Source organism: Belonocnema kinseyi, chromosome 2, assembly GCF_010883055.1.
Source record: "Belonocnema kinseyi isolate 2016_QV_RU_SX_M_011 chromosome 2, B_treatae_v1, whole genome shotgun sequence".
NCBI classification, from domain to species: domain Eukaryota; kingdom Metazoa; phylum Arthropoda; class Insecta; order Hymenoptera; family Cynipidae; genus Belonocnema; species Belonocnema kinseyi.
In genome coordinates this window covers 69326852-69354339 of record NC_046658.1, presented here as the reverse complement: position 1 = coordinate 69354339, position 27488 = coordinate 69326852, and the positions used below count along the sequence as shown (strand labels likewise).

The 27488-nt window shown below is 28.1% G+C and overlaps 2 protein-coding genes across 5 annotated transcripts in view; one reads left to right on the top strand and one right to left on the bottom strand.

The window, feature by feature from the left end:
- Positions 1–8158, top strand: part of LOC117168371 (retinal-specific phospholipid-transporting ATPase ABCA4-like) — a 31101-nt gene extending 22943 nt beyond the window's left edge. For all 4 annotated transcript variants that reach the window (XM_033353969.1, XM_033353968.1, XM_033353967.1 and 1 more), the window contains 6 exons: positions 38–310; positions 2660–2955; positions 3179–3326; positions 3409–3619; positions 7036–7249; positions 7368–8158. In XM_033353969.1, coding sequence (XP_033209860.1) covers positions 38–310; positions 2660–2955; positions 3179–3326; positions 3409–3619; positions 7036–7249; positions 7368–7547 — 1322 coding nt within the window. In that variant the 3' untranslated portion in view covers positions 7548–8158. The remainder of the gene's footprint in view (positions 1–37; positions 311–2659; positions 2956–3178; positions 3327–3408; positions 3620–7035; positions 7250–7367) is intronic.
- Positions 8159–12865: 4707 nt separating this feature from the next.
- Positions 12866–25690, bottom strand: LOC117167525 (integrator complex subunit 2). Its single transcript, XM_033352527.1, has 5 exons — positions 25299–25690; positions 17297–19389; positions 17014–17218; positions 13514–13820; positions 12866–13446 (listed from the first exon to the last, which is right to left on the bottom strand). The coding sequence occupies exons 1-5, from the start codon at positions 25580–25582 to the stop codon at positions 12994–12996; spliced, it is 3342 nt and encodes a 1113-aa protein (XP_033208418.1). The 5' UTR covers positions 25583–25690; the 3' UTR covers positions 12866–12993.
- Positions 25691–27488: the final 1798 nt, after the last annotated feature.

The window sequence follows — 27488 nt, the reverse complement described above, 5'->3', positions numbered from 1 at the left end:
CACAATTTCCTCTCAGTTTAATTTAAGTAATTTTCAGATCTCGACTGCGTTGATGGAACATGTAAAAATTCTCTCCCCTACTTCGGTAACTTCAAGGGAGACGTAAACCTTGAAGAAAGTGTTTTATATTTGAGTCTCACGCCTCTGATATTTTTTGCGATCCTTGGATTACTCGAGCATAAAATAATACCTTTCTTGCTTATGAGAATACAGAAAAATGAGCCAAAGTATAGTGTCGAAGATATGGACGATCAAGTGAAGAAAGAGAAATTCTCTGTGGCGTTTGAACTTAGTAAATTGAAAACGCAGAGTACGTTTTGTTTAAGGAATATTATTTGAAGTGTGAAAATATTGATTTATAGGATGGCGACTTGACCGAGAAACCGGAAATGACCGGGAAATTACCAGGAATTTAATTTTGATCATAGTAAAATTAAAGTTCTAATTATTTTAATAATTTTGATCAATTTAGAAACGTGATTTCTACCTTATCTAGAGTTGTAGGTCATATGAGTGTCATATGAGCGTGTTTCAGATTATCTCAGTTTACTCTAATTGAATTATAATTTATTATTGTTCAAGAGTACTTTTTTTCGTCCACATTAATTAGTATTTGTTCTCATGCATCCAATGAGTTTTTGTTGCAATATAAAATTAGGAATACATATTTTAAGTTTTATTCGCATACTCCTCTTGGAACAAGAAATTTTTTCGTTTTTTAATTCGGATTTTTTATATTGCCATTTTTCACATGGGACGGGAATTAAAAATTCGCATTTAGTACAAAGGAATTTAATAAAATCTGTCTCCCAAGACAGAATTATTCACAATTTGAAAGTTCCCTCTTCTAAATCTTAGATAAAGAAAGCACTTCAAGCGAATTTTAGAGTAGAAGTAGTATTTCAAAAGAAGAAATATTTATGATTTTTAATAGTAATTTTTTTACATTGCTCGTTGCGGATTTATCTTTCTTTTCGTTAGAAATTCAACTACTTAGTTAAAAGTCAAACTCTTTTGTTAAAAATTAATTTTTTGGTTAAAGATTCATTTTTATTTAAAATTCATCTATGGTTGAAAATATATCTATTTTGTTGAAAATCAATTTATCTTTTTTTTTGTGAAAATTCAACTATTTGGTTGAAAATTCACATATTGCACTAAAGAATTGAATTATTTGTTTGAAAAATGATGTATTTTGTGGAATTTTCGTCTTTTTATTGTAGAAAATTAATCTTTATGTTTGACAATTAATCTTTTGCATAAAATTGAAATATTCCAGTTGAAGATTCCTAATTTTAGTTGCAAATTCATCAGTTTGGTTGAAAAAAAATTTGTTCAACTGAAAATTTAAGTGTTCAATTTTTAGTTGAAAGTTGATTATTTCTAGTTCAGAATTCATCAATTTGGATGAAAATATGTCTTTTGTAATTTGAAATTTACGTATTTTCTTAAAAATATATTTCTTTTAAATAAAATTAATCTTTTTATTTAAAAATTAATCTTCTTGTTTAAAAATTCTTTTCAGTTAAGAACTCAAATATTCCAGTTAAATATTAATCATTTTAATTGGAAATTCATCTTTTAGGTTGGAAATAAAATTATTGGCTGGAAATTGAAAGTCTTTTGTTAAAAATTAATTTTTGTTTAAGATGCATCGTTTTTAATTGAAAATTCATTTCTTTGGTTGAAAAATGAACTGTTTGATTGAAAACTTTTTTCTTTGGATTATTTTTGGTTGAATTTTTTTCTAATTGAAAATTTAATTGTTATTCCAGTTGAATATTCCGTAATTATACTTAAAAATTCATCTCTTTGGCTGAGCATCCATTTTTTGACAAAAAGTTTAATTATTCAATTTTTGGTTGAAAAATTATCTTTCTGGTCAAAAATTTAATTATTATAGTTCAAGATTCATTATTCCAGTTTAAAATTCATCTTTCTGATTTAAAATTCAACTATTCTAGTTGAATATTTATAATTTTATTTGAAAATTCATCACTTTCTTTGAAAATGTAACTACTTTTTTAAAGTTAGTTTTTTGTTGTTGAAAGTAATTTTTTAAACTATTTCGTTAAAAATGCATGTATTTTATTCAAACATTGTTTTTTTTTGGTAGAAAATTAATCTTTTTATTTGACAATTAATCTCCTTGTTTCAAAATTCATCTTTTAAGTTGAACATTCAAGTGTGCCAGATAAATTTTGATCATTTAAGTTCAAAATTATATTTTGGTTTAAAATTTTACTATTCCAGTTGAAGATTTATAATTTTATTGGAAAATTCATCACTTTGGTTGCAAATTGAACTATTTTGTTTAAAATCTGTTTTTTTTTTTTAATGGAAATTTAATGTTTTCAACTGATAGTTTAACTATTCCATTTTTTGTACAAAATTGAAGTCTCCCAAATTAATTTATTTTGCAATGTTTTGATCTGTTCTGTTAAATGATGTTTAGAATGAACGTCATTAATTAAACCAAATCTTGGTTTTTGCGACAAATATGAGTATATTACTTTCAATTGACCGGGAAAATTGAAAAACTTGACCGGGAAAAATCGGAAAATGATCAGGAATTTAAAATCGTCCATCAAATCGCCACCATTATTTATTTTCAGAGAAATATGTATAATAAAATCAAATCTATTATTTACTCTTGTAGGTGACCCTGCAAAGATGCAAGGCAGCAGGGAAAAGATGAACGAGAGCAACATGATGGCAAATTCCGAAGTAGATACAGACACTATTTATTTGGTTTACGAACTCAGCAAATCTTACGGGCCTTTAGCTGCTGTTAAAGAAATCAGTTTCTCGGTCAAAAAAAGCGAATGCTTCGGATTACTGGGAGTAAATGGTGCTGGAAAAAGCACCACTTTCAGAATGCTGACTGGAGAGGAATTTCCTAATAGTGGAGCTATGTTTTTGGGTGGAAAGGAAATTTATACAAACAGAAACGAGGTATGTTCGAATTTATTTTTCTTTCAGTTCAGATTTTTATTTTTATTAAGGATTCTCTGATTGTATTCAAAAACTTTAAATCTGTGAAATCACTTAAATGTTTGTGATATCTGTAAAATTGTTGAAATCTTTGAAACCTTTTGAAATATTTGAAATCTTGTTATCTGGTAGACACTCAAAAGTAGAGGGGGCAGCTTTGGCTAAAAACAAATTTTTATTGCAGTACTTGAGCCAGATGGGATACTGCCCTCAAAATTCGGCTTTAATCACTTCGCTGAATGCCAGAGATCATTTGAGATTATTCGCACTTCTTCGAGGCGTTCCTAGGAGTCAATTAGATTCAGAAGTTGAGATATGGGTCAACAGATTAAGTAAAAATCAATATGAAATCAAATAGAAAATAAATGTTATTTTTGGTTTAGTCTGAATTTTTGACAAATGTTTTTCTTCTAGATCTGAATCTTTGTGCGGCTCAACCAAGTGGTGCTTACAGTGGAGGAAATAAAAGGCGTCTCAATATTGCGATTGCCCTTATTGGTAATCCTAATCTCGTTTTGTTGGATGAGCCTACGACAGGCGTCGATCCTGCCGCTCGCAGGTCTCTTTGGCATGTAATTAAATCTTGCCAATTGACGGGACAATCCATTATACTTACTTCTCACAGGTAATATCACAATTAAATTGACTTGTATTAATACGTAACATCTTGCAAAAGAGTGCGTGTGCTTCTGAAAAAGGATTCTGAAAAAATTTAATTAAAACAATTAAACATATTATTCATTATCGGTCTGAATGGTCCAATGTTGGATAATAAATGCTAAAAAGTAAATAAGTAACTAAAAAGATGAATTATTTGTAACTTTTAGGGTAAATTCGCTGCTATTTTACAAGTAACTTGGAACGTAACTTAGTTACGATTTTTGCAATAACTTGGAACTTTAATTTTAATTACTTTGAAGTTACTTTGTGTTTTGTATATTTCTTGTTGGAACGGGTTTATGGGTTAGTTATGGGTACAAAATTAATGTTTTTTTATTGAAGATTCAGGTATTTGTTGAAAATTCGTTTTTTTTTTTTTTTTTGTTAAATTCGAATATAATTGATTTCAAATTAAAATCTTTTTTGGTTGAAATAATATCAGCTTTTATATTTTCGTTTACAATTCATCATATTTTGGTTTAAAATTTAACTACTTGGTTGAAATTTCATATATTTCGGTAGAACGTTCTACTGTGTGGCTGAAAAGTCATATTTTCGGTTCGAAAACGTAAAAGTTTTGTTGAAAATTCTTTTTTTTTGTTTGAAAATTCAACAATTTATAGGACTTTTTTTTCTTTTTCGTTTCAATGTTTATCTTTTTGGTAAAAAATCTCTTTTTTTGTTGTTGAAAATTCAAATCTTCTACATATTTGTTAAAAATTAAATGATGTTGGTAGATAGTTCAAATCGCTGTAGAGGGTTCAAATATTTTGTTGAAAAGTCATCTTTTCTGGTTGAAAATTAAACTAATTTATTAAAAATTCAGCTGTTTGGTTAAAGATTCATAATCCTATAGTTGAAAGCAGGTCGCAGCTTCCCATAGAGTGATAGAAAAGTGAAACAGGCACGTTCGAGCTCGCGTTAATTATTTAAACAATTTTTAATTAAAAATTAAGAGTTTAACTTTTTTCTACGAGAGAATTTGTTCATGGAGTCAACTAACCCTTTTCTATGTTGCTTTACAAAAGAACTAATAATTGTTTAAACAATTTTAATTAAAAAATTAAGAGTTTGCCCTTTTTTCTACCAGTCAATTTGTTTACGGAGTCGACTAAGAAAGTCTATCCGATGACTCTGTTGTATGTTGCTTTGCAAATTTACAGTAACTATTAATTATTTAAACAATTTTAATTAAAAATTAAGAGTTTACCCTTTTCTCCATGAGTCAATTTGTTTACGGACTCAACTAAGAAAGTCTATCCGGTGACTCTTTTGTAGGTTGCTTTGCAAATTTACGAGAACTATTAATTATTTAAACAACTTTAATTTACAAATTAAAAGTTTGGCCTTTGTCCTTCGAATCAATTTGTTTTTAAAGTCAACTAAGAGTGTCTATCCGATGACTTTTTTTCTAAGTTGCTTTGTAAATTTACAAGAACTATTAATTATTTGCACAATTTTAATTAAAAAATTAAGAGTTTGTCTTTTTTTCTACAAGTCAATTTGTTTATGGAGTCGACTAAGAATGTCTATCCGATGACTCTTTTCTATATTGCTTTGCAAATTTACAAACACTATTAATTATTTAAACAATTTTACTTAAAAAATTTAAAGTTTGGCCTTTTTGCTACAAGTCAATTTGTTTACGGAGTCGACTAAGAATGTCTATCCGGTGAGTCTTTTCTATATTGCTTGGAAAATTTACGAGAACTATTAGTTATTTAAACAATTTTATTTTAAAAATTAAGAGTTTGACGTTTATCCAACGAGTTAATTTGTTTTCAAATCAACTAGGAATGCCCATTCGATGACTCTTTTCTATGTTGATTTATAAATTTACAAGAACTATTAATTATTGAAAGAATTTCAATTAAAAAATTAACAGTTTTCATTTCTTTCTACGACTAGGCTTCACTTTTTACCACAATTATCTAAAAATATCTTTTCGATGATTTCCTTTTCTCTGATGCTTTGAAAATCTACAACTATTATATAAAAAATGTTTATCAACATATTTATAGTTTGGCTATTTTTCAAGGAAGAGGCATAATTTCTTTACGGAATGAACTAAGAATGTCTTTCTATGATCCTTTTCCACGTTACTTTCTAAATTTATAATAATTATTAATCATTCAAACAATTTTCATAAACATATTGAGAGTTGGGTTTTATTAAAATTTGTTTACGAAGTTAACTAAGATTGTTTTTGTGATGCCTCTTTTCTAGGTTATTTGTTAAATTTACCAGAGTTATCAATTATTAATTATTGAAAGAAGTTTCATAAAACGTTTAGAATTTGACTATTTTCTAACGAATAGAGTCATTCTTTTACTAAGGTTTATTTACAATGCAGCTACATACGAGTTTGGTCAAAGTACTCGCCTTCGCATAAACGTTTGGTCCGATGAGAGGAAAACTGCAGAAAACCACCTCCCGAGTTCAGTAGGGTTTTCAAAATTCGAGTACACAACCCGATCTTTCGTCGTATATGGTACCCATGCGAAGTCGTGTATAAATAGAAGTTATTAAAGTAAAAATGATTATCGTGGTGTTTTCTTCAACTTAATTTCCAAATAGAATAATTACAATGAAAGCAGTGTTTCGCGCGCGTAAGAGCTTCTAGTTTTAGTTGAAAATTCATCACTTTGGTGGAAAATTTAATTGTTTTGTTTTAAATTCATTTTTCTTTCAGGTAGAAAATTGGAATATTTTGGTAGAAAATGAAACTATTTGGTTAAAAATGAACTTTTTTTTGTTGGAAATTTAACTCTGTCATTGAAAATTTGTCTTTTTTTGTTGAAAATGTAATTACTTGATGGATATTTAAACTACTTTGTTAAAAAAAGACCGGTTCATTCTTAGGTACACAATACATTATTTTATGAATTATCATGTTAATTATTTTTATTTTTAAATTATAATATTAGAGAAGTCAAAAAATTAACTTTTTAGGTAACTTGAAGTTACTTTATCTACTAATTGTAACTAGTTACTAAAATACAGTAAATTACCGACACTGGAATGGTCACAAATGAAAACAAATCATGGACCAGATGAACTCAAAACTAGAAATGAGTACAGTTCTATTCCAAAAAAATAAGAAAGTTCAGTTTATTGAAATCATTTAAGCTTTAAAAAACATAATTAGTGATAAATTGATCAATAATAATCTCCTGGATTCGCTTAACGGTTTCCTAGGAACATTTGCAAACTAACGAGAAATAAATGTGTAGCCTTTAACAGTACATTTTTCCACTTTAACGTTCAAAATTAAACCATTTAACTTTAAATCCAATGATTATTCTCATTTATAATTATCTTTCGATTCATTAATAATCTTCAGTATATTAAATTTCATTGCATGATACCTTTTTTCTTTAGCATGGAAGAATGCGAAGCTCTTTGCAATCGGCTAGTCATTATGGTAAGAGGGCAGTTGGTTTGCATCGGCCCAAGTCAACAATTGAAGCAACGTTTCGGTGCTGGTTACGACATAAATATCAAACTAAATCCAGAAAGATCCGAAACTGATGTAGAAAATATCAAGAAGGATATGGAAAATTCTCTTGATTGTGAACTTCGTGATGAGCACATTGTAAATACCATTATATATTTATAAAATAATCAGGCTGCTTTAAATTAAAAATTTTACATGTTAGATTCCCTCGGTTATATTAAATACAGTAAATTAATTAAATCTTTTACTTTTTTAGGGTTACATGACATATCACGTTACTAATTCCAAAACGACATGGAAGAAAATGTACGGCGTGATGGACATTTTGAGAGAGAAGTACAGTTGTATCGAAGACTTTACAGTATTATCAGCAACATTGGAACAATTATTCTTGCAGTTTGCCAGAGCGGGTGTAAATAACAGTATTATTGTTTGATTTTCTAATCACCAATTACCAAATGAAATGTCTCTGATAGCAGCTAATTAGTGCAACGAGAAATTTACATTCTGTCACTTATTGAGACCATATTTTTATTTTATTTTGGGGGTATTATTTATCATTGTTTTTAGTGCGAATTTTTGTTTATCTTGAAAAGAATTTATATAAATTAATAGAAGCGTGAAGAACAGTTTATTAATTTATGGGCTTAAAACTTGGTAAAAGTTAGTTTAAGAGATAATCGTTTTATAAATACGTATTTTTAAAATACGTAATGGATGAAAACTGCCCGCCTCTTTTGAACTATACCTGGATTATCAAAAAATTGTAAATGTGTTTTGCACAGATATTTTGTTTCAAAATTAAAAAGAAAGGGAATTAAAATACTACTGAGGGATAAGAGAGAAAACGTACTTTAAACACATGGACTGTTTTTTTGTAAATATAAAATACTCTCGCTTTTTCGATAGCGACATAAACAATATTTGGAAGAGTAAAAAAATTCAAGCTACAGTAGCTAATCATAAACTACGTCTCGGAATTTTTCACTTTTTCCATCCCATACTACTTTTGCAGAACGAGTTCTTATGGAAATATGTAATTTCACCCCCCCCCCCCCCCCCCCCCCCCCCCCCCACACTCTTTTAACCATCTGTCATAGTTTATGAATAATATAATTTGGTAATATGAAAATAATATTTTAGAACAAAATTGAAAAAGAATACATACTTCGCTTTAAAAATTATATTTATGATACAAATGTGATCATGTCTACGAACAAAAAGTCGCTTAAATGTTTGATCCACAGCTTAATATATATAGGTACTCTAAATTCAAAAGGAAGATTAGGTTATATCTTCATCTCAAAAGAATATATAAAAGGCCTATATAAAATTTATACCTGCTTCCCTCTATTAAAAAATAGATGTTTGTGCTCAAAGTCCACGCCTAAAAATCAAAGTTAGTCTAATGTATTGCAGTTGCAAAATTAAAGTAATTTCGTTATAATTACTTTTTTATTTCAATTACTACTTAAGAAAATAGTCTGCCTTTATTTTTTAAGATTGGACGTTGAACTGTGAAGGGGAATTTTTTAAATTAAAAAGTTTGTTATGATTTTGAACGTTTGTTACTTTGTTTTATACAATTTTTGTAAATGTTTGCACTCCTTAAAAAGGACAAGCGTTAATTTTTAGAGAAATTAATTGATTTTATAAATTGTAACGGAAAAACAGTGAAAATATTGGTTTTGATTTTTCGCTAGAATTTGAAGTGTATAGTGGAATTAAAAGTGGTTTGTGTAAAAAAGAGTTCATTAGTATAAGCACGAGATTGTAATTTTAAACTCCATCTTTTGATAAACTACGAGTACATATGTAATATTGTAACACGTTTTTTTATATTATAGTACGTAATATAACAATCTTTTCTATATTGTATTATAAAGATTATAGCAACATTATATATTTTTGCGTTTGAATTTAGACAAGTTTATTAATTATTCTATTCCCAAATAATTTCGAGGTCTGTGAGCGATATTCAAAATTCGGAGAATCATTTAATTTTTTAATTGTAAATGAATAAATTGTCCAATATTGTACTACATATTACTTTGATATTTTTCTTTCAATTTCAAAAAGAAAAATATGAAGGCATGAAAATATGTACTAAGAAAAGGAAATAAAGAGTTAAGAAACATCTTGAATTAAAAAATTAATAAATTAAAAGCAGATTTCTGGTCAACATAACTGTTATCATTGAATTGTAGTTAAATGCAAACCTTAATATTACAGATTCATGGCTTAAAGTTTTTCTATTTTTTGTATATATCCACTGCACTTGTTTCTATAATGAACTTAAAAATTATTTTAATTTACGATTTCTCTATAAAATACAAATTATGGATAATCCTCAACATACTTTAAAAATTTTCTAATCTCTTCAATTACCATCATCTTCTGGTCTTTGCAAGTCAAAGTTTTTCGATACCATAAGAGAATCTGACTTATTCTGCCACTCAATATTTATATTGTGTTTAATTTATTTTACTGATTTTCAGATAATTTACTAAAAAATCATTATTTCATATTATATCATGTATAATATGCGATTCATGCCACTTTGAGACAAACAAAATGTGTTCGTTTCGTATATTACAGGGTGGTCGTTCTAATAAAAAAATCCCGGTCATCTCCCGTTTCTCAATAATTTTTTCGCGGTAAATTAAATTAAAAAATTCGAACTCTACAGGTAACATTTTTTCATTTGGTGTAATAAAAACTGAGCTGCAAATCATTTTAAGCAAAAATCCTTTAAAAAAATATATTACTTTTGACATTTTTTCATAACTTCTAAACATTTAAACAATTTTTCCTAAAATCTTTCCTGACAATTATGAAAAATACTGCAAAATAAAAAATATTTCCTTAAAATTTTGCAGACTCATTTTTTACAAATTTGCAAAACTTTTTAAATATTCTTTTAAAAATAATAAAAAAATCATTTACAATTTTCCTATGAATCTTAAGAAAATGTTTTTTGTTCTTTTGAAGACTTTCACAATTCTCAAAAAGCTTCGAAATTTTTTGTTAGAAATCTTCAAAAATCTATATGTTTATTAAATCAGGCCATTTCTTAAAAATTTCTAAATACATTTTAAACTTACTCGATTTTTTCTAGGAATAATAGGTGTTGAATATTTATTGGTACATCAAAATTGAACAACCTTACTTACAAATTAAAATTTCAAATCGAATAATTAAGGTTGTTACGTTCAACGTTTTTTTTGTTTACTTTAAAATATTTGTTTCCTAATCAATGTTTTGAAATGAAATGTCAAATGTTTTTAAAAATTAAGATATTGATCTTTTTATTATTTAAAAAATTAAAAATTTCAGACTGAAACAATTTGGAAGTTTCAAAAAATTTTAAATAGTTGATAAATTTCAATCGGGAGTTCACATTTGTTTAAATACTAAGAGTTTCCAATTGAGCCGTTTTAATTTTTAACATTAAAATCTGGAAATTCTCAAATTTTGAACTGATTCAGAATTGTCTTATAAAATCAATTTTATTATTATTCACTTGTTAATTTTTAATGTACAGTTCAATTTCAAAATCATTATAATTTATATGTTAACAGTTGATCAACCAAAAATATTTTTTATTAAAAATTCTCGATTCCAAACGGATCTAATTTTTAATTTTTATGTCTTTAAAACGGTCAGAATCAAACTTGCAACATTTTTTTCCTAAAGATTTATTGAATTCCCGGTCAAAAAATAAATTGACTGTCATTTTCCGGTTCTTCCTCGTCTCATAAAATTCACGGGTTTCCCGGTCCAGCGGCCACACTGAAATTAGTTTATTAACTTCTTAAGAAATTCTCAAGGAGTAATTTCGATCCGATAATTTTGATTGTTGCCCCCCCCCCCCAACTCCTTGTGTTATCTCATTCAACAAATTTGATAATTATTTAGAGAATTTTCATTGGTTTAATAAAGTTTTTCCCTATTTATTGCAAAAAGTTATTCTTTTCTGGAGTTAATGAAACAATTTAATAATATTTAAACTATTCAAAGTGTTATATATTTTAAAGGATCTTTGGTTATTATTTAGACAATTCTCATTTGTTTACACCATTTTTTTCTCGGTCAATTTTAAAGTTCCCAATTTTTGGAATTAATAACGCATATATAATGAATGCTAAGAGTGAGATTTTTGATGAAAGACAGTTTACAATTATTTAAATAATTTACATTTGCTTTAAAAAAATGTATCCTATAAATCTTGAGCATTTAATTATAATAAATTGAAAACAAAACAAAATTACGTTTGACATCAAGTCTATCATTTATCCCGAAAAAAATTAGTTTTCACGATCTACTGAAAAAAATTGTTTAAGCAATTGAAAATTATTTAAAATGTCGATTATCGAATTTTGTGACTATATAGTGAATTAAAATTTACTTAGCAAGTGGTCTTTCTATTCATATTTCTTAACTCGAAATTTAATTTTCTCTGTACACCTGAGACAATTTATGTTCTAACAGGGTGTCCAGTGACCTTGAAAAACCTGGAAATCTTAATTTTTTCATGAGAACCTTAAATTAAATTTTTTCTTTTGAAACAGTTATTTTATTGAAATGCGAATACAAAAGAATTCCAAATATTTCAAAAAGGTAAGGAACACCAGATTTTTTCAAAAAATTAAAAAGATTTCGAAGATTTTAAACGATTTGAAGAGATTTCACTAAGATCTCAAATAATTCAACGATTTCAACGAATAAAGTTGATTTCAAAAATAAATATTTCTAAAAATTTCCCAAAGTTTTCGAAAATTGTCAAAGATTTAAAAAAGCGCATATCCGATTTCTAGGATTTTACACTGATTACAAATATTTTAATAATTTAAAAAGAATACAAGATTTTAAAAAATTCATAAAGTCTCCAAGGACTTAAAATATTTTACCAAAGCTTAAAAATTTCAAAAGATTTCAGAAATTTCACATCAAAATATTTCAAAAATTTTTCGAAGAGTTTAAGGATTTCAAAGACGCTTAATGTCCACAAAAATGAACAATTTTGTTTATTTATGGTTCTGCTTTCTTTAAAAATTGTTGACCATTAAAAAATGAAATGCTCATTTTTGCACCTATAACAAACGGCTATTTCATTATTTGACGTAAAAAAGGAGACCTGGAAAAACTTGATTCCTTGACCTGGAACAGACCTTAAATTTTGTTCCTAAGAATCGCTGGACACCCTGTCTCAGCCTCTAAAATACCATTTAATTTACTGTTTTTGTAAATTTAGTTAAATGTGTAAAATGTATATTAAAAATAATGTTGGATCCGAGGAAAGATTCCGCATACCAAAATTATTTTATTTTATTTAAATTCTTTTTACTTCATATTTAAAAAATAGATTTACCTATATAAATTACATATTTTTCGCTTTTATTTTCGAAAAATGAATCTATTCTGCATACAATTCATCAATTTCATTATAAAATATCGAAATTGTTTAGTTTATTTTAAAATAAAATACACCCTTTCAATATAATCAAATGTCGCTAAATTTTTCAGCATTTATATGTCCTTTGCGAATTTGCACCAAACTTAAAAAATTTGATAAAAATAAAATAATTTTCTTATAACAAACATGATAACATTAATTAAATTTCAAAATCAAGTGCGCATTCTAATAAAACTAAATATTTAACAACAAAAACTGCCCAAACCTAACAATGTTTAAATCCCACGAATAATTTGAAAAAGGAAGAAAAGATCTCAATTCAATCTATTGGATAATAATTAATTTTCTCCAAGATTAATTTATTAACATTAATTCTACACTTCTAAATCGTGTAGGAGTTTTTACATTAAGTTCTTCCTTGTATTCTCAATACAATAAAGTCTATGTACAGAATTTACAAATTGGTTTAGTAAACCCTCGATTGGAGAATTGATTTCTGCAATAGAGATGAGAATGTCGAATTTACTGCTTGGCACAATTTCTCAGCAGATTTATCCCCTAAAGCTGCTTGAGCAGAACTGACTCTTCCGAGTTGAAGAAGCAAACCCGTCGTGTCTTCTGCCAATGGGGGGAAAGCTAAACAAATCCTTGTCAGGGCTGATAAAACCGGCATGAAGAGAATAACTCTATCTTTGGCGGGTAAAACTCCCAGTAAAGTTATCAGGGTATTGATAGCTAACCGCGACACACTCAGAGCTTTTGGAAGTGCGTATTGAACTGCCAGGTGCGATGCTAAATCGACGGCAAATACTTGTTTCTCTGGTTCAGGTTGCGAAAGTAATTCGGGAATCCAGTCGAGACAAATGTGCATTGATGGTATTCCTGAAACGGTGATTGGCAGGAGTTCCCTTGGATATCCCTAGAATAAACAAACTCTTTGTTAGACTTGTCCAAACAAAAGTTCCGACTATTTTTTAAAGACTAACCTGGAAGTGAACTAGTTTCGCCAACGAGGGATCAGCGATAAAAATCTGATGCAAATAAGAGCAAACGACGCTTCTTATTTCTCTGAGAGACCACATTCGTCCAGGAACTGTTCGATCTTCTTCGGTTTCTAAGCACGCCTCCAAAAGAATTTGAACAGCTGCACTCTCTTGCGCACCTACCAAAGCAGTTCTGAGATCTTCTCTTTCGGCTTCACTTGTCAATTGGCCTGTTTTTTCTGTTAGGGGCCTGTCTTGCATGTGTCTTGATAGTTGAGATTTTGAAGCTGCTAAAGTCGCTTGTAGGATACTAGAAATAGAAAAATAAATTCATCTTTAATACTAGGAAAGAGTGAGTTTGCTTTGGTTTTATAATTTTCTTTCTGATTTTCAGAGCTGCCACACAGATTAAGGTAATTGAAAAAAACTGGAAAAAGTGACTATTATTATTATTAAATTTTATAAGTAATGTTCAGAAAAAATGTAATTAATTTTATTATAATTTAAATAAACATTTAAAACTTGAGTGCTGTATTTATCTTTCAATAAGTTACAATAGAAAATAGAAAAACCAAAAATTAGAAATTAAAATAATTTCAATTTTAATGTTCTAGATAGAAAGTTGACATTTTTAAACGTATCTGGAGAACCCGTGGAGATTTTTCAAGTTTTCTTGGTTTAAATTAAGGAGAAGACCTTGAAGACTGTTTGATATGAATGCTAGATTTTTTTTTTTTCTTCTCGCATTGTACATTCTCTTCGAAAGTCAAAAATATTTCAATTAGGGCTTATTTTATGCGTAACTTAATATGATTTTTAAAACAATTTTTAATAGGATTTTATTAAAGTTTCTTGTTCCCTTTTTAAACAAGTAATCACGTTTGAAAAACAGCAGTCATTTTTAATAATACGTTCGCTGATAGTACCGACAATTTCCCACCGTAGTGTACTATTTAGATTATGAACGATTTTTGTCGAGAATCAACAGACCGGCACAAATTTTGAGCAGTTTATATATATAAAAAAAACGAATACTCAACAAAGTGGTTGAATCCTCAACCAAGACTATCATTTCATTATTAACCACACAGTTTAATTCTTAACCGAAAAATATTGAATTTCTATCAAAAAGACGAAATTTCAACAAAATACATGAATGTTGCACCAAACAATTGAATTTTCAACTTAAAAGATGAATTTTTAAACCAAAAAGATTAATTTGCTACCGAGTAAGACGAATTTTTAACAAATAACATGAATTTTCAACGAAGTTTTACTCAAAGATGATGAATTTGCAATCTAACATGGAATAGGAAATAGATATGTAATTAAAAAATTAATTTTAACATAATAGTTGAATTAAAAAAATTTAAATTAATTTTCGACCAAGAAAGCTAAATTTTTAACTAAAGAGTTGACTTTACAACAAAAAAAGATTCATTTTTAACAAAAGTAGATAATTTTCACCAAGGATACAGGTTTAAAGCTAAAATTCGAATGCTTTCGAGAAATTTGAACTTTTTATCTTGAAAAAATGTTTTTTCACTTGAAAAGATAAATTTTCAACAAAAAGGTTGATTGTTATCAACCAAAAAACAAATAACTGAATTTTCAACGAGAAAAAAAACAACCATTTTAATCAAACATTTGCATTTAGAAATAGTTGCACTTTCAAGCAAGAGACGAATTTTCAACAAAAAATTGAATTTTTAACGTAAAGGTAAAATTCTCAATCGCATGTTCGAAATTTCGAACAAAAAAAAATTAAACTGCAACCAAAAATAGTTGCATTTTCAACCAAACTGTTGAAATTTCCAACCAAAACGACGATTTTTTTATAAGACAGTTGAATTTTCAAAAAAAAGTTGATTTTCGACCAAAAAATATTACTTTAATAAAATACTTAAATTTTAAACCAACAAGAATTAATTCCCAACCAAAAATATTTGGATTTTATTATTGGGTTCTATAAATTTAGTTCGCATTTAGGCAAAAAGCAACAGTTATTTAGTTTTCAACCAAAAGTGGTGAATTTTAAACCAAAACTATAGGATAATTAAATTTTCAACGAAAAGAATGAATTTTTAAACCAAAAATATTAATTTGCTACCGAAAAATACGAATTTTTAATCAAATACATGAATTTTCAACCATATACTTCAAGTTGTAACTAAAAAATGATGAATTTCAATCAAATTTGGAATAATCAAATCTTCAGTTAAAAAAAATTAATTTTGAACAAAATAGCTAAATCCTGAATCAAAACAAATTATTAATTGACAAAGAAAATTTTGTATTTTCAACCAAAAAAAGATATCTTTTTACCAGAAAAGAGATGAATTTTAAAAATAAAAACTAACTTTCGACCAGGAAAGCTAAGTTTTTAACTGAAGAGTTGTATTTAAAAAAAAAGTTAAGTTTCGACCAAAAAATATTACTTCAATAAAATACTTAAATTTTCAACCAAGAAGAATTAACTTCCAACCAAAAATATTTGGATTTTATTATTGGGTTCGATTAATTTAGTTCGCATTTAAACAAAAAATCAACAATTATTTAATGTTCAACCAAAAATTTTTACCCTTAGTGAAAAAAATATTAAATTTCTATGAAAAATATGAAATTTCAACCAAATATATGAATTTTGAACCAAATAATTGAATTTTCAACCAAAAAGATTAATTTGTTATCAAAAAATACTAACTTTTAACAAAATAGGTAAGTCCTTAATCGAAAAAAATTATTAGTTTTCAACCAAAAATTTGTATTTTCCACCAAAAAGTTAACTTTTTACCAGAAAAGAGATGAATATGAAAAATAAAAATTAACTATCGACCAGGAAATCTAAAATTTTAACTAAAGAGTTGAATGTTCCACCATACAAGATTCATTTTCAACCAAAAGAGATAAATTTTCATCAAGAATTCAGTTTTGAAGCTAAAATTTTAATGCTGTCGAGAAATTTGGACTTTTTATCTTCAAAAAATAAGTTTTTAAGAAAAAATATAATTTTAAACCAAATAGTTGCATTTTTATAAACAAAAATGTATTTTTTATAAAAAAGTTGAATTTTTAAGCTAAAAAGTCAAATTTTATAGAACAAATTTGACTTTTAGACCTGAACATATAAAATGTCAACAAAAAGCTTAACTATCATACAAGAACCACTTGGTCGAAATTTCGAACAAAAGACGAATTTTTTATAAGACCGTTGGATTTTCAACCAAAAATATGACTTTTCAATGATATAATTACATTTTCAACCAACAAGAATTAACTTTCAACTAAAAATAGTTGGATTATATTATTGGGTGCTATTAATTTAGTTCGCATTTAGGCAAGAGAAGCAAGAAAAAGGGGATGCTACTTAAAAACGGAAAAAAATACATGGATTAATTAAATTTTCTCTTTTCTTTTTAAATCTGAAACGAGATGGATTAAAGTAATTTTTTCTTCAGAAAAAGTAACTAAAATTTAAATTTTCTGATTTGAGGTCAACTCACCGTAGAATCACGGACAAGACGGGAGCACATCGAAAAACTCTAATATCGCAACGCAATACTTGTAGTGGATCTAGGACAATATTTTCTTGAGTTAGGAAGACGTTTTTAACTGTTGAGTTTTCTATCAATAATGCATTTATTGACAAAACCCATAGACATCTTGGTAATACGGTATTCAGTCTCAGCCATACTTGTTTGTACAATTCTGAAAAACACAATAATTTCACTGCTCAATTCCTTGAATCTTATCATTATTAACACTCGAGAAAAAAATTCTATTTACCTTGAATATACCTAGGAACTTTCTCATCCAGGATCGTCTTGAAATAATGTATAATAATTTCCGCATGTGGCCAAATATCCGAAGGTTTCATGGACAACAGATGCCTCAATAATCTCCCAGTTCTCGAAGCACATGTCCTTATATGTCCAAAAGCTTCAATAATTGAAGTATCATTAATCGCAACTTTTTCCTGATTCGTCGTTACCGAATCAACATTAATCACCTCGTCATCAAGCCAGTCGTCCACTAAGGATAAATGTGGAAAATGCATCGCGAGTAATCTCAGAAGGGGTGAAAACAAACCAGCATAACTCATCTGATCCCTCTGCACTTGCTGCAAAAGATATTTTATCGGCAACTCAGAAAGAAAATCAGTCGAATATGACTTCACCTTCTTTCCTTGGGAAATAAAATGGTGCATATTCGACAGTCTCACGTCTTCGTAGAGCAACAAATAATACAAAAAGAGGAGCTGTGATGTTAAAGAAGGCTGCGAGGTATCCACATCCATATAATCCGTTTCCATTTCCACCATGCTCATCACGCTTTTCTTCGCATCAAAATTCGCTCCAAAAACACTATTCTGGAAGACCTTCCGGATCTCGTCTTCGGTAATCGGTTTATTTGTATGCTCCGAGGTTTTATTATTCGTGACCAAAATCGAATTGACATAAACCTCGACCAGGGCAGGCAAGACCGGATGTAAAGGTGGAACGCTGTCGCAGATTTGTCTATAAATCCAGTTTTTAATCGGAACCTTGTGTTTCGCAAAAGCCCGGGATTTCAACAACTGATGGATACAATGAACCGGTAGAAATCCAGGAATATTCGCGTTGAGATTCGCAGTCACAGGAACCTTGACAGCATGAGCAGTGACGACCTGTTCAGTAAAAATCTCCAGCATGAAAATCTGCTTCATCCTCGTCAGATTATTCGGTCGGATCGGAATCTTCATTCCAAGAGTCGCGCAAACTAGTTCGCAAATCGCTGATAGTTGATTACTGTGAAAATGAATAGCCATCAGCAAAAGCATTTCTCCAAAGCTTGCAGAAACACCACTCGCACTTTCGAAATAAGCTTCCTCTCGCACCAACCATTGAACCCATTCAATGCTTTTCTTCTCCAGATTTGGGTGTCCAATCAGTGAAGGACACGCGATGAGCATACACAGACCTAACGAAACAAACCTGACTCCTGCTGGCGAAGGTGGAGGATGTGAAGTTAGCAATTTCACAATCATAGAAACTTCATCATCCTGAAATTTAATACCTCCTATTCCTCTCAAAGCGCAGTAAAGTCTTAGAAGTGCGCTCGCTTGCACAACATGAGATTCAGCTAACTGACAATCTGAACTGTGTGATACGATATTTTGTAGCCTTCTCAATAATTCCTCCCTTAGAGATTGCAAAGCCGTGTGTGATTCCCCTTTTCTTTTCTGGCCATTCCTGATGAACATGGCAATCCAATTTCTAACTTGCTGATCGTTGCCGAGCAGCAAACCGGAAACGAAAGCAACCATGTCGCTTTCGAAGGGAGAATTACTTAAGGATTCGTTTTCAAGACTGAGAGTGATTGCGAGGGCTGGCATTCTGCAAAGTTCGACACATTTCGCTCGGACGGCGAGAGCTTGACTTGGATTCATTCTGCAGAGCATCGTCAGGGCTTTAGTTCTGATACTGCCAAGATTGGATTCCTCTTGTCGTTCGCCATTGGCGATCAGGAAGGTGCAGACTTCGGTGAAACTGTCGGGACTGTTGGCTACGACCCAGCAAATTATTTCGGGACCGTGTTTCACGTGGAGGAGAGTTTCACAGATTTCGGGAATGGAAAGAAGCTCTGGAAGTTCGGCGAGGGCAATGCAGATGACATAGGTGATTTCTTCCATATAGACGGCATTGTCGAAGAGGTCGGAATGTTTGATTTGGAAGTCCTGGCTCCTTTGTTGTTCGCGGATTTGAGAGGCGATGAAGAGAATTTCGCTGAGGACGAGGCGAATTCGACGAGATGCCTCGCTTCGCTCGAATTCTAGGGCAAGACCACTTTGCAGAGATTGGGCGAGGACACTGTCGGTTTGAGTGTTTCCCAGTTTTTGCCTAGGAAAAAAAACAACATTTTTTTACATTTATTTTTGATCCATCTTAGTAATTTTTTTAAAGTTTAAATAATAATTACTTCTTATTCAAAGTTTGAAACTTTTATCTTGAATTATTTCCAATTTCATCGTGTTGCAAGACATTACAAATTGACATACGATCGTATGTATGAATAAAAATTTTTAATTGAGGTTACCTTTAATTTTAAACCATTTTTTTTTGAGATTAGTAGTTTTTCCAATTAATTTAAACTGATTTTTCAACAATGTGATAAGATAATTATTCTTAAATTTAAAATATATTTATTTGTATTTAAAGTTTAAATTTATTTTTGTAAATTGTCCCGAATTAACATACAGAAATGGGAAATTTCACATAATATACATATACAAAATTCATATCGTGAAGAAAACAATGAATTATTTATCATACTCAAGTGATAAATATCAATTGAAATTAATTGCTAATCTCGAGTTCATCTGTTCATTGATAATTGCTTACATCATTTGAATGTTAATTATGTGAGCTACAATTTTTTCTCCTAAATCGGTTGAGAACTATCGGAGTTAATTATAAAATAACATAGGATTAAGTAATTTGGTAATTTTTTTTAAAGGAACATATTACAGAAGTAGTGCAAATATCATACATGCACTATATTGCACAAATCTAATATAATTTTAATAGTTTGTCTGCGGAAAGAAATATTTTTATAAAATATATTAAATAGGTAATCATGAGGTTTCTATAAAATTTAAGAAATTTATATTCATTTAATATTTAGTATTATTTTCCTCAGAATAAGATGTCTTCGAATGTTGTCAGCTTTTTTGTGTAAAATTTTTTAAAAATAATCACATCATTATGCGCGCACTTATTACCCGTTCTTTATAAAAAAATGTGTTCATTTTTCAACATTTTTGTTATAGATTTTAAAGAAATCATATGTAATTTGAGAACAATGTACATGATTGATACAAGTAAATTATAGGGTATATTCCAGTAAATTCAATATGAATGAAACCGATCTTTTTCATTAACTTACAATTGTTGTTAACTATCAGATTTTTTCTCATTAACCATGCTTTAATTTATTTCAAAATGTAAAAAAAACATTTTGTAGATATTAGCGAGTGAACTATTCATCAAGGTAGAATCAAAATTCGACTATTTGACAGAGTGTTCTACTCAAATCCTGGAAAAAATTCCGGACAATTTCAGGTTTTTTCCAGGTATCTCAAGTTTTTCCAGGTATCCAAAGTTTTTTCAGGTATATTTTTTCGGAAATTTATCGTAAATAATATTTTTTTTTTTGGTTTCTAGTAATTCAATAAGAATTCAAGATATTCTTAAATATTTGAGAACAATAGATTAAATAAATAATGAAATAATTCTAAAAACATAATTAATCAATTCTTGAGTTTGTCTTTAAAGTCCGTAAATTTGAATATAAATTCAAACACATTTTTACTTTATCAACTTATACTTAAAATTGATGCATATTTAGGTTAAATAATGTGGGCCCTGAATTAAATTCAATTTAAACAGCTCCTAATTCCTAAATTTTCAAGTACAGATTTGTATTTTCAACCAAATAGGTGAATTTTTAGCCCAATAGTCTAATTTTCAACAAAAAAGATTAATTTTCTGCCAAAAAGAAAATTTTTCAAAAAAAAACAATAATTCTCAATCAAACAGTTGAACTTTGAACAGAAAAGGATCAATTTTCGAATAAATATATGAATTTTGAACTAAAAAAGATCAGTTTTCAATCAAAAATATAATAATTAAATTTTCAGTTAAAAAAATTATTTTTACACAAAAAAAAACAGATTTATTTTTAAAACAACTTTAATTGAACTTTTAACCAAGTTGTTTTACTTTAAACCAAAAAGATGAATTTTCAGACAAGACGATTAACTTTCAAACAGGAAGATTAATACGGTTGTTTCACGATTTTAGGTAAAATAATTTGTCAATACAAAGTTTTATCCGAACCGAAGCTGCATTATAATTTTTTTTCTGTTGAGTCGTTTAAAAGAAAAAAACTTTGTATTCTTCTGGAAAGCATTAAGTAGAATTATTAACACCTTTTAAAATCCTACATATTTACGAATTGTTCAGTAAACATGACTCCATATAAGTACTTTTTCAATGAATTCTTTAAACATACCATAAATATATCTAGGTTCGGTAGATTTGTGATATTGGCTTTTACGAAACCCTCTTTTGAAATTTTTTTAAGCAATACTTCGCGACTTCTATTTTCGATGTACACATAAGCAAAACATCGGCAGAGAAAAAGATATTTGAGAATCAATGACACATGAGCTGTGATTAGTGGAAAATCCGACCCCTTTGAAGTCAAAGGGGCCCTCCAATCGACATCGTGATAGAAAATTCATATTTCAACATTAAATTAAAAATAGTAAACAATATGTAAAAAATATTTAATGGGCGTTTTCAAAATTAGAATTTTATATACTATAAGATCCATTTATTGGAAAAATGATATCTGACTTTGGAAACAACCCTATTTTCTACCAAGATAGACGTTTAAAAAAAAATATATATGCATTTTTAACAAAAAAGTTGAATTTCCAACAAAAAAATGCCATTTTTCAATAAAATTGTTATATTTTCAACCAACTAATGAATTTCTACATAAAATGATGAATCTTCATCTAGAATAGGTGGATTTTAAAATTGAAACAAAATACATGAATTTTCAACGAGATATTTTCAGTATCAAATACAAAAAAAAAGACAAATCTTCAACCAAATAATTGAATTTTTAACTAAAAAAGATCAAGTTTGAACCAAAAATGGAATAGAAGACCCATTTTTACCAAAGAAGCCGAATTATGATGAAAATACATCAATTTTAAATTAAAACAAAAATTAAATATTAAACAAAAATTGAATAGTTAAATTTTCAGTTAAAAGATTCATTTTCAACTAAACCAACGAATTTTCAACTAAAATGATTAGTCTTTAACTAGAATCATTAAATTTCCAATAAAAAGATTGATTTTCCACCCAGAAGATTAATTTCTACGAAAAAAGTCAACATTTGCAACTTAAAAGAATACTTTTTTTAATCAAATATTGCACAGTTATATTTTCAGTGAAAAATTTCAATTTAAAAAACAAATTCTCAACATTTTAAATTTTATTTTCTCAACAATTTTAAATAAAATAGTTCAATTATCATCCTAGGAGATGAATTTTTAAATAAAATGATGCACCTTTAAAAACAAAACATTAATTTGTACCGAAAAACTAACTCTAAACTTTTTTAATCACTGATTAATAATCACTGAGTTTTTTCCAGGTAGGGTAGACACCCTGATTTGAATATGATTCGAATTTTGTTGACGATTCCATTTACCACTTTTCTGGACATAATTGACACATAAATGTATTAAATTATTCTATTTTACATAAAAATTTTATTTTTAGAATTCAATAGTAAAAAAATGTAACATTTAAATGAATTATGAAACTGAGAAAAATTCAAGATCTATAATGTAACATTTTATTTAATCAAGATAGTCACTTACAATAGTAATTAAATTTATAGTTTGCACGAACGCCATTCAGTAACTTTATAATTAAATAACAATCACAATTGCATTTTTACAACAAGTGTAAAATAACTATTTTTATGTATTTTCATTGCATTATTTACATAGATTTTTACATATTATTAACAATTTTGAAAACCAAAACTTTCCACAAACTGTTAATTTTTGCTAGTTATTTAAAAAAATTTGAGCTTCTCTTTACATTTTGATCCTGCAATATGATCAATTTCATTTTAAAACTTGACACTTTATAGGTTTTATTAATTTTTCAAGATGAATATCTCTTAGAAAGAAAAACGGAAACATTTGGAGTTTACAGGGTATTTCAATCAGTTATTGCTCGAATCATCCTATCCATTTTACATTGACCCCAGGATTTTTTAAATAATAGAACGATATAATTAAAATTGAAAGACTTTCTCTTCGCTAATAGAGACTGAAAAACGTTTTTGGTTTAAAATATAATTATTTAGTTGAAGGGGAAATACTTTTTTTTGTTCGTTGATGATTCATTATTGTAGTTGAAAACCCTTTTTTTGTTCAAAATTCAACTATTTTGTTGAAATTTGGTTTAAAATAATTTTTTTAAACTGAAATTAAAGTATTCCAGGTTTCGTCGAAAATTTTACCTTCTTCAGTTGAAAATTCAACTACATATTTGATTGAAAATTTCTGCATTTTCTTGAAAATTTTTCTTTTGTGTAGAATATTAATCTTATTGTTAACTAATTTACCTTTTTGGCTGCAAAATATTTTCTTTGGTGGAAAATTTAACTGTTAGGTTGGAAAAATCTTCAAGAATGCCAAATTTGGGTGAAAATTCAATTATTTAGTTAAAAATTTAATTTTTTGGTTAAAGATTTATTTTATACATAGTTAAAAATTATTATCTTTGGTTACAAATTAATCAATTACGTTGAAACTTCGTTTTTTTTTTAAATGAACATTTTAAATTAAAAATGTAGCGATTCAATTATTTTCATAGAAAATGCATATTTTTGGGATGTAAATTCAATTTCTTGATCGAAAATTAGCATTTTTGGTTTGAAAACTTAACATTTTTTATGAGTGTTTTGCTTTATTGATTGAAAAGTTGTTGTTTGTTAAAAAGTCAAATCTTTTGTTCGAAATTTCTATTTTTGGTTTAAAAATTAGACTGGTTTGGTTCAGGTTTTTAATAATTGGTTTGCAATTCGCATTTTTAGGTTTGATTCAACTAATTTTTATTGAAAATTAAAATATTCTTTGGTGGAAACATAAAATAATATACACTTTTCATTGAGAATTTTTTTATTCAAGATTCATCACTATGGTTAAAAATATAATAATTATGCTGAAAATTACTTTTTTCTTAGTTGAAAAATAATTTATTTATCTGAAAATTTAATACTGCCATTTTTTGTTCAAAATTGATCTTAATTTGAAAACTTGACTGTTGATTTGAAAATCCATTGTATTTTACGTATATCTGACGTAATTTGTGAATGATACCTTATAAAATGCTGTATGATTCTTATAAAAGTGTTTTAAATATATTTAGAAACTAAAATGTTGTCAACATTCTTTCGAGATTTTCGTTACGCACTTATTTCTTAAAGACACTATTTTTGCAATATCTTTTTAAAACATTTAATCAAATGCCTTCTATTTGACTGCTTTTATAAACAATTCTGATAGCTTTCAACCAACTTAAGAGAAAAAATGTCTCTCATATAAACAACATTGAAAGAAAATAAGTAGAAAGCCTGGTTCTGTTTACAAAAAAAAAAGCTCACAAAATACCTTAACCTTGCAAAAAATATTTTTATAAATTAAGCAATTTATGATGAAATTGATGGTACAATTTTTAAAGCTATTAAAATCTATACAGTTCACCAAAAACCGAATTTTTTTATAAAAGGAGCGTAGTCCAGGGCTTAATGTCTATTTAATCGATTTTTAAACAGATCTTTAGAAACATAATGTCTAATCAAGCCATCTTGTACAACAAAATTGCACAATATGACTTTGTTTATAGAAATTATTTTTTAAAGATCTTTCTAAAAATCATCAAATCTATTGCCCGACTAAATAAAAAAAGGCCATGAGATTTCGCCTAATAAACAAAAATACTATTAAAAGATAAACAATATGGAAATTAGTTTTTACCATATTTTAGCATATTTTGAGCTACGTTTTTTATATAGTCCAACCTTCGCAACCTTTCGTGAAGGACCCGTAAGTACAAATAAATATGGACAAGTATTATGTAAAATAGATGAGTAAATTTACGTGAGTAAATTCAATGAAAAGTATAAGCGTCAAGTTATAAATTACAAATACCTCAACTGTTGTTCTCGCCGGACATCAAGTTCCAAACCATGAAAATCAATCGAAAGTAAACCAACAATAGCATTGACTGATTCAATTGCAGAGAGTATTGTAAGAATTTCTTTTCTAGCCTCGACACATTCTTGTGTTATATCAAGTGGAGAAATTAGGCTCATCCTAACCAAGCACGGCAAAATTGGTCTTACTTCCCTCTCCGTACATTGCGCTAATTCTTTCGTATTTACATTTTGTATCGCAGAAAAAACACGCGGCAGAACTGCCGCCGGGCACGACATTTTTACTACTTTCCTACACACTTAATAGTTGGATTTTAAAAATTGTATCTGACATTCTTACTTAGCCAGCTCCGGAGTAAATTATAACCTTACGTTCCATGGTTTACGCTTGCACCATGGCCGCGGCCATATTGAATTGTAACATCACGCTCCGGGAGGTGCTGTCCTCTGGTGACAAAATTTTAAAGCAGTGCAAATTTTTATTTTTGAGAAGAAAATTGTTTTTTTTTGTAATCTGAAAATTATTACAACAGGTGAAATTGTTGAATTTTCAAAAAAATTCTATTCCATTACGTAAATTTAATTAATTTTTCTTATACCAAAAATAGTCCTCCAAGTTTAATTGTTGTTTAGGCTTTGAGTTCGTGCGATTTTCAAATCAAAATTTTATTTGCAAGAAAATTTGATACAGAATAGAAACAACACTTATCTCACGAAGATTATAAATTATTGGTGAGCCTATTTATGAAGATTAGGGAAGAATAATATTTACTTTAAAACACATATAGTGCTTCAAAAATATCTTAAATAAAAGCATCAATGAAAAATAACACTATTCAAACTTTTCACACCCCATGAAAATATCGAAGTTCCACTGTTTCAGGCTTTTTTTATCATAAAGGCTCTTTTTGACCTTCCGTCATTCGGTCGTCGACCGACCAACATAACGAAATGTCTATTCACACCTCCGGAAAATTTAGTGAAATCGAGTAATATTTTAGTAACCTTTTAGTGACTTTCAGAAGATAACTAAAATATGACTAGATTTAACTGAATTTTTCGAAGGTGTGAATGGATATTCACAGTTTATATTATTACTATTATTTAGATATTCACATATTCATAGTTGGTCGGTCGACGACCGATTAACGTAAGGTGTAAAAGAGCCTTCAAATAAAAATGTTGAAATTGCTTAAAAATCGATATTTGAGGTTTAGCATTTGATTATGACTAGGTTTTCTTGGCAGCGCTAAACTTAAATTTTGAAATATATATTTGGTTAATTTAATTTTCCTTACGATAATGTAAATAATTGCAAAGGTATTTATTACAATGTTAAACTAATGAGTTTCGTAATTAATACCTTTTAGAGAGATAAAATGAAAAATGGTATTTTAATCAGTTCTCAATCGAATAACCGTGTAAATTTTCATTCGTCCCGGGTTTCTAGTTTTGAATTGAAATTTTTAATATTGCTGGATCAAAATATGAAAAGAAGCTCAAAATTTAATTAAAAAAGGAAAAACTAATCGTCTATGGTAAGTTTTGAATTAATTCCTATGGAATTTTTCTGGTGAATTATGGTGATATGTTGTCCCACGTAAATTTTCAAATAAAACTTGAAATCATTGCCTGAGTCATTTTTGAAAGAAGCCCTTTTTTGTTAAAAAAAATGATGAGTTTAAAGACTTGCAAGCATGCATTGTAGTTGCTTAAAATAACAAATTTAGTTTCGTCGACTAAATCTAAGACATAACTGAAGTTGCAGATTATTAAAACTATTTTTATAAAAATTGAAATTTGTGAATGATTCTAAAAAATGGTATATTGAAAGCGCTCAGAATTGAACAATTTTATTTCAAATTGAAGAATCTCGAAATAGAATTATGTCAGTTTGAAATTTCGAAAATGAAACAATATTAAAATTGAATAATTTAAGATTGGAATTCTGAAAAATGGCTGACTTAAAATTCAGAGCGATAAAAATGGTATTATTTCTAATTTAAAACGTTCGAATTGAATAATTAAACATGTTTAACTTTTGAATTTAAATAAGCGTTGATTCAAAACGATTAATTAAGTGATGGTTGTGAATAAGCTTGTTTAAGATCTTTTTAGGTTTTTAAGTTTCTAAATTTTTAAAATTATAAAGTGTTATTTTATAAAAAATTATAATACAGTATTA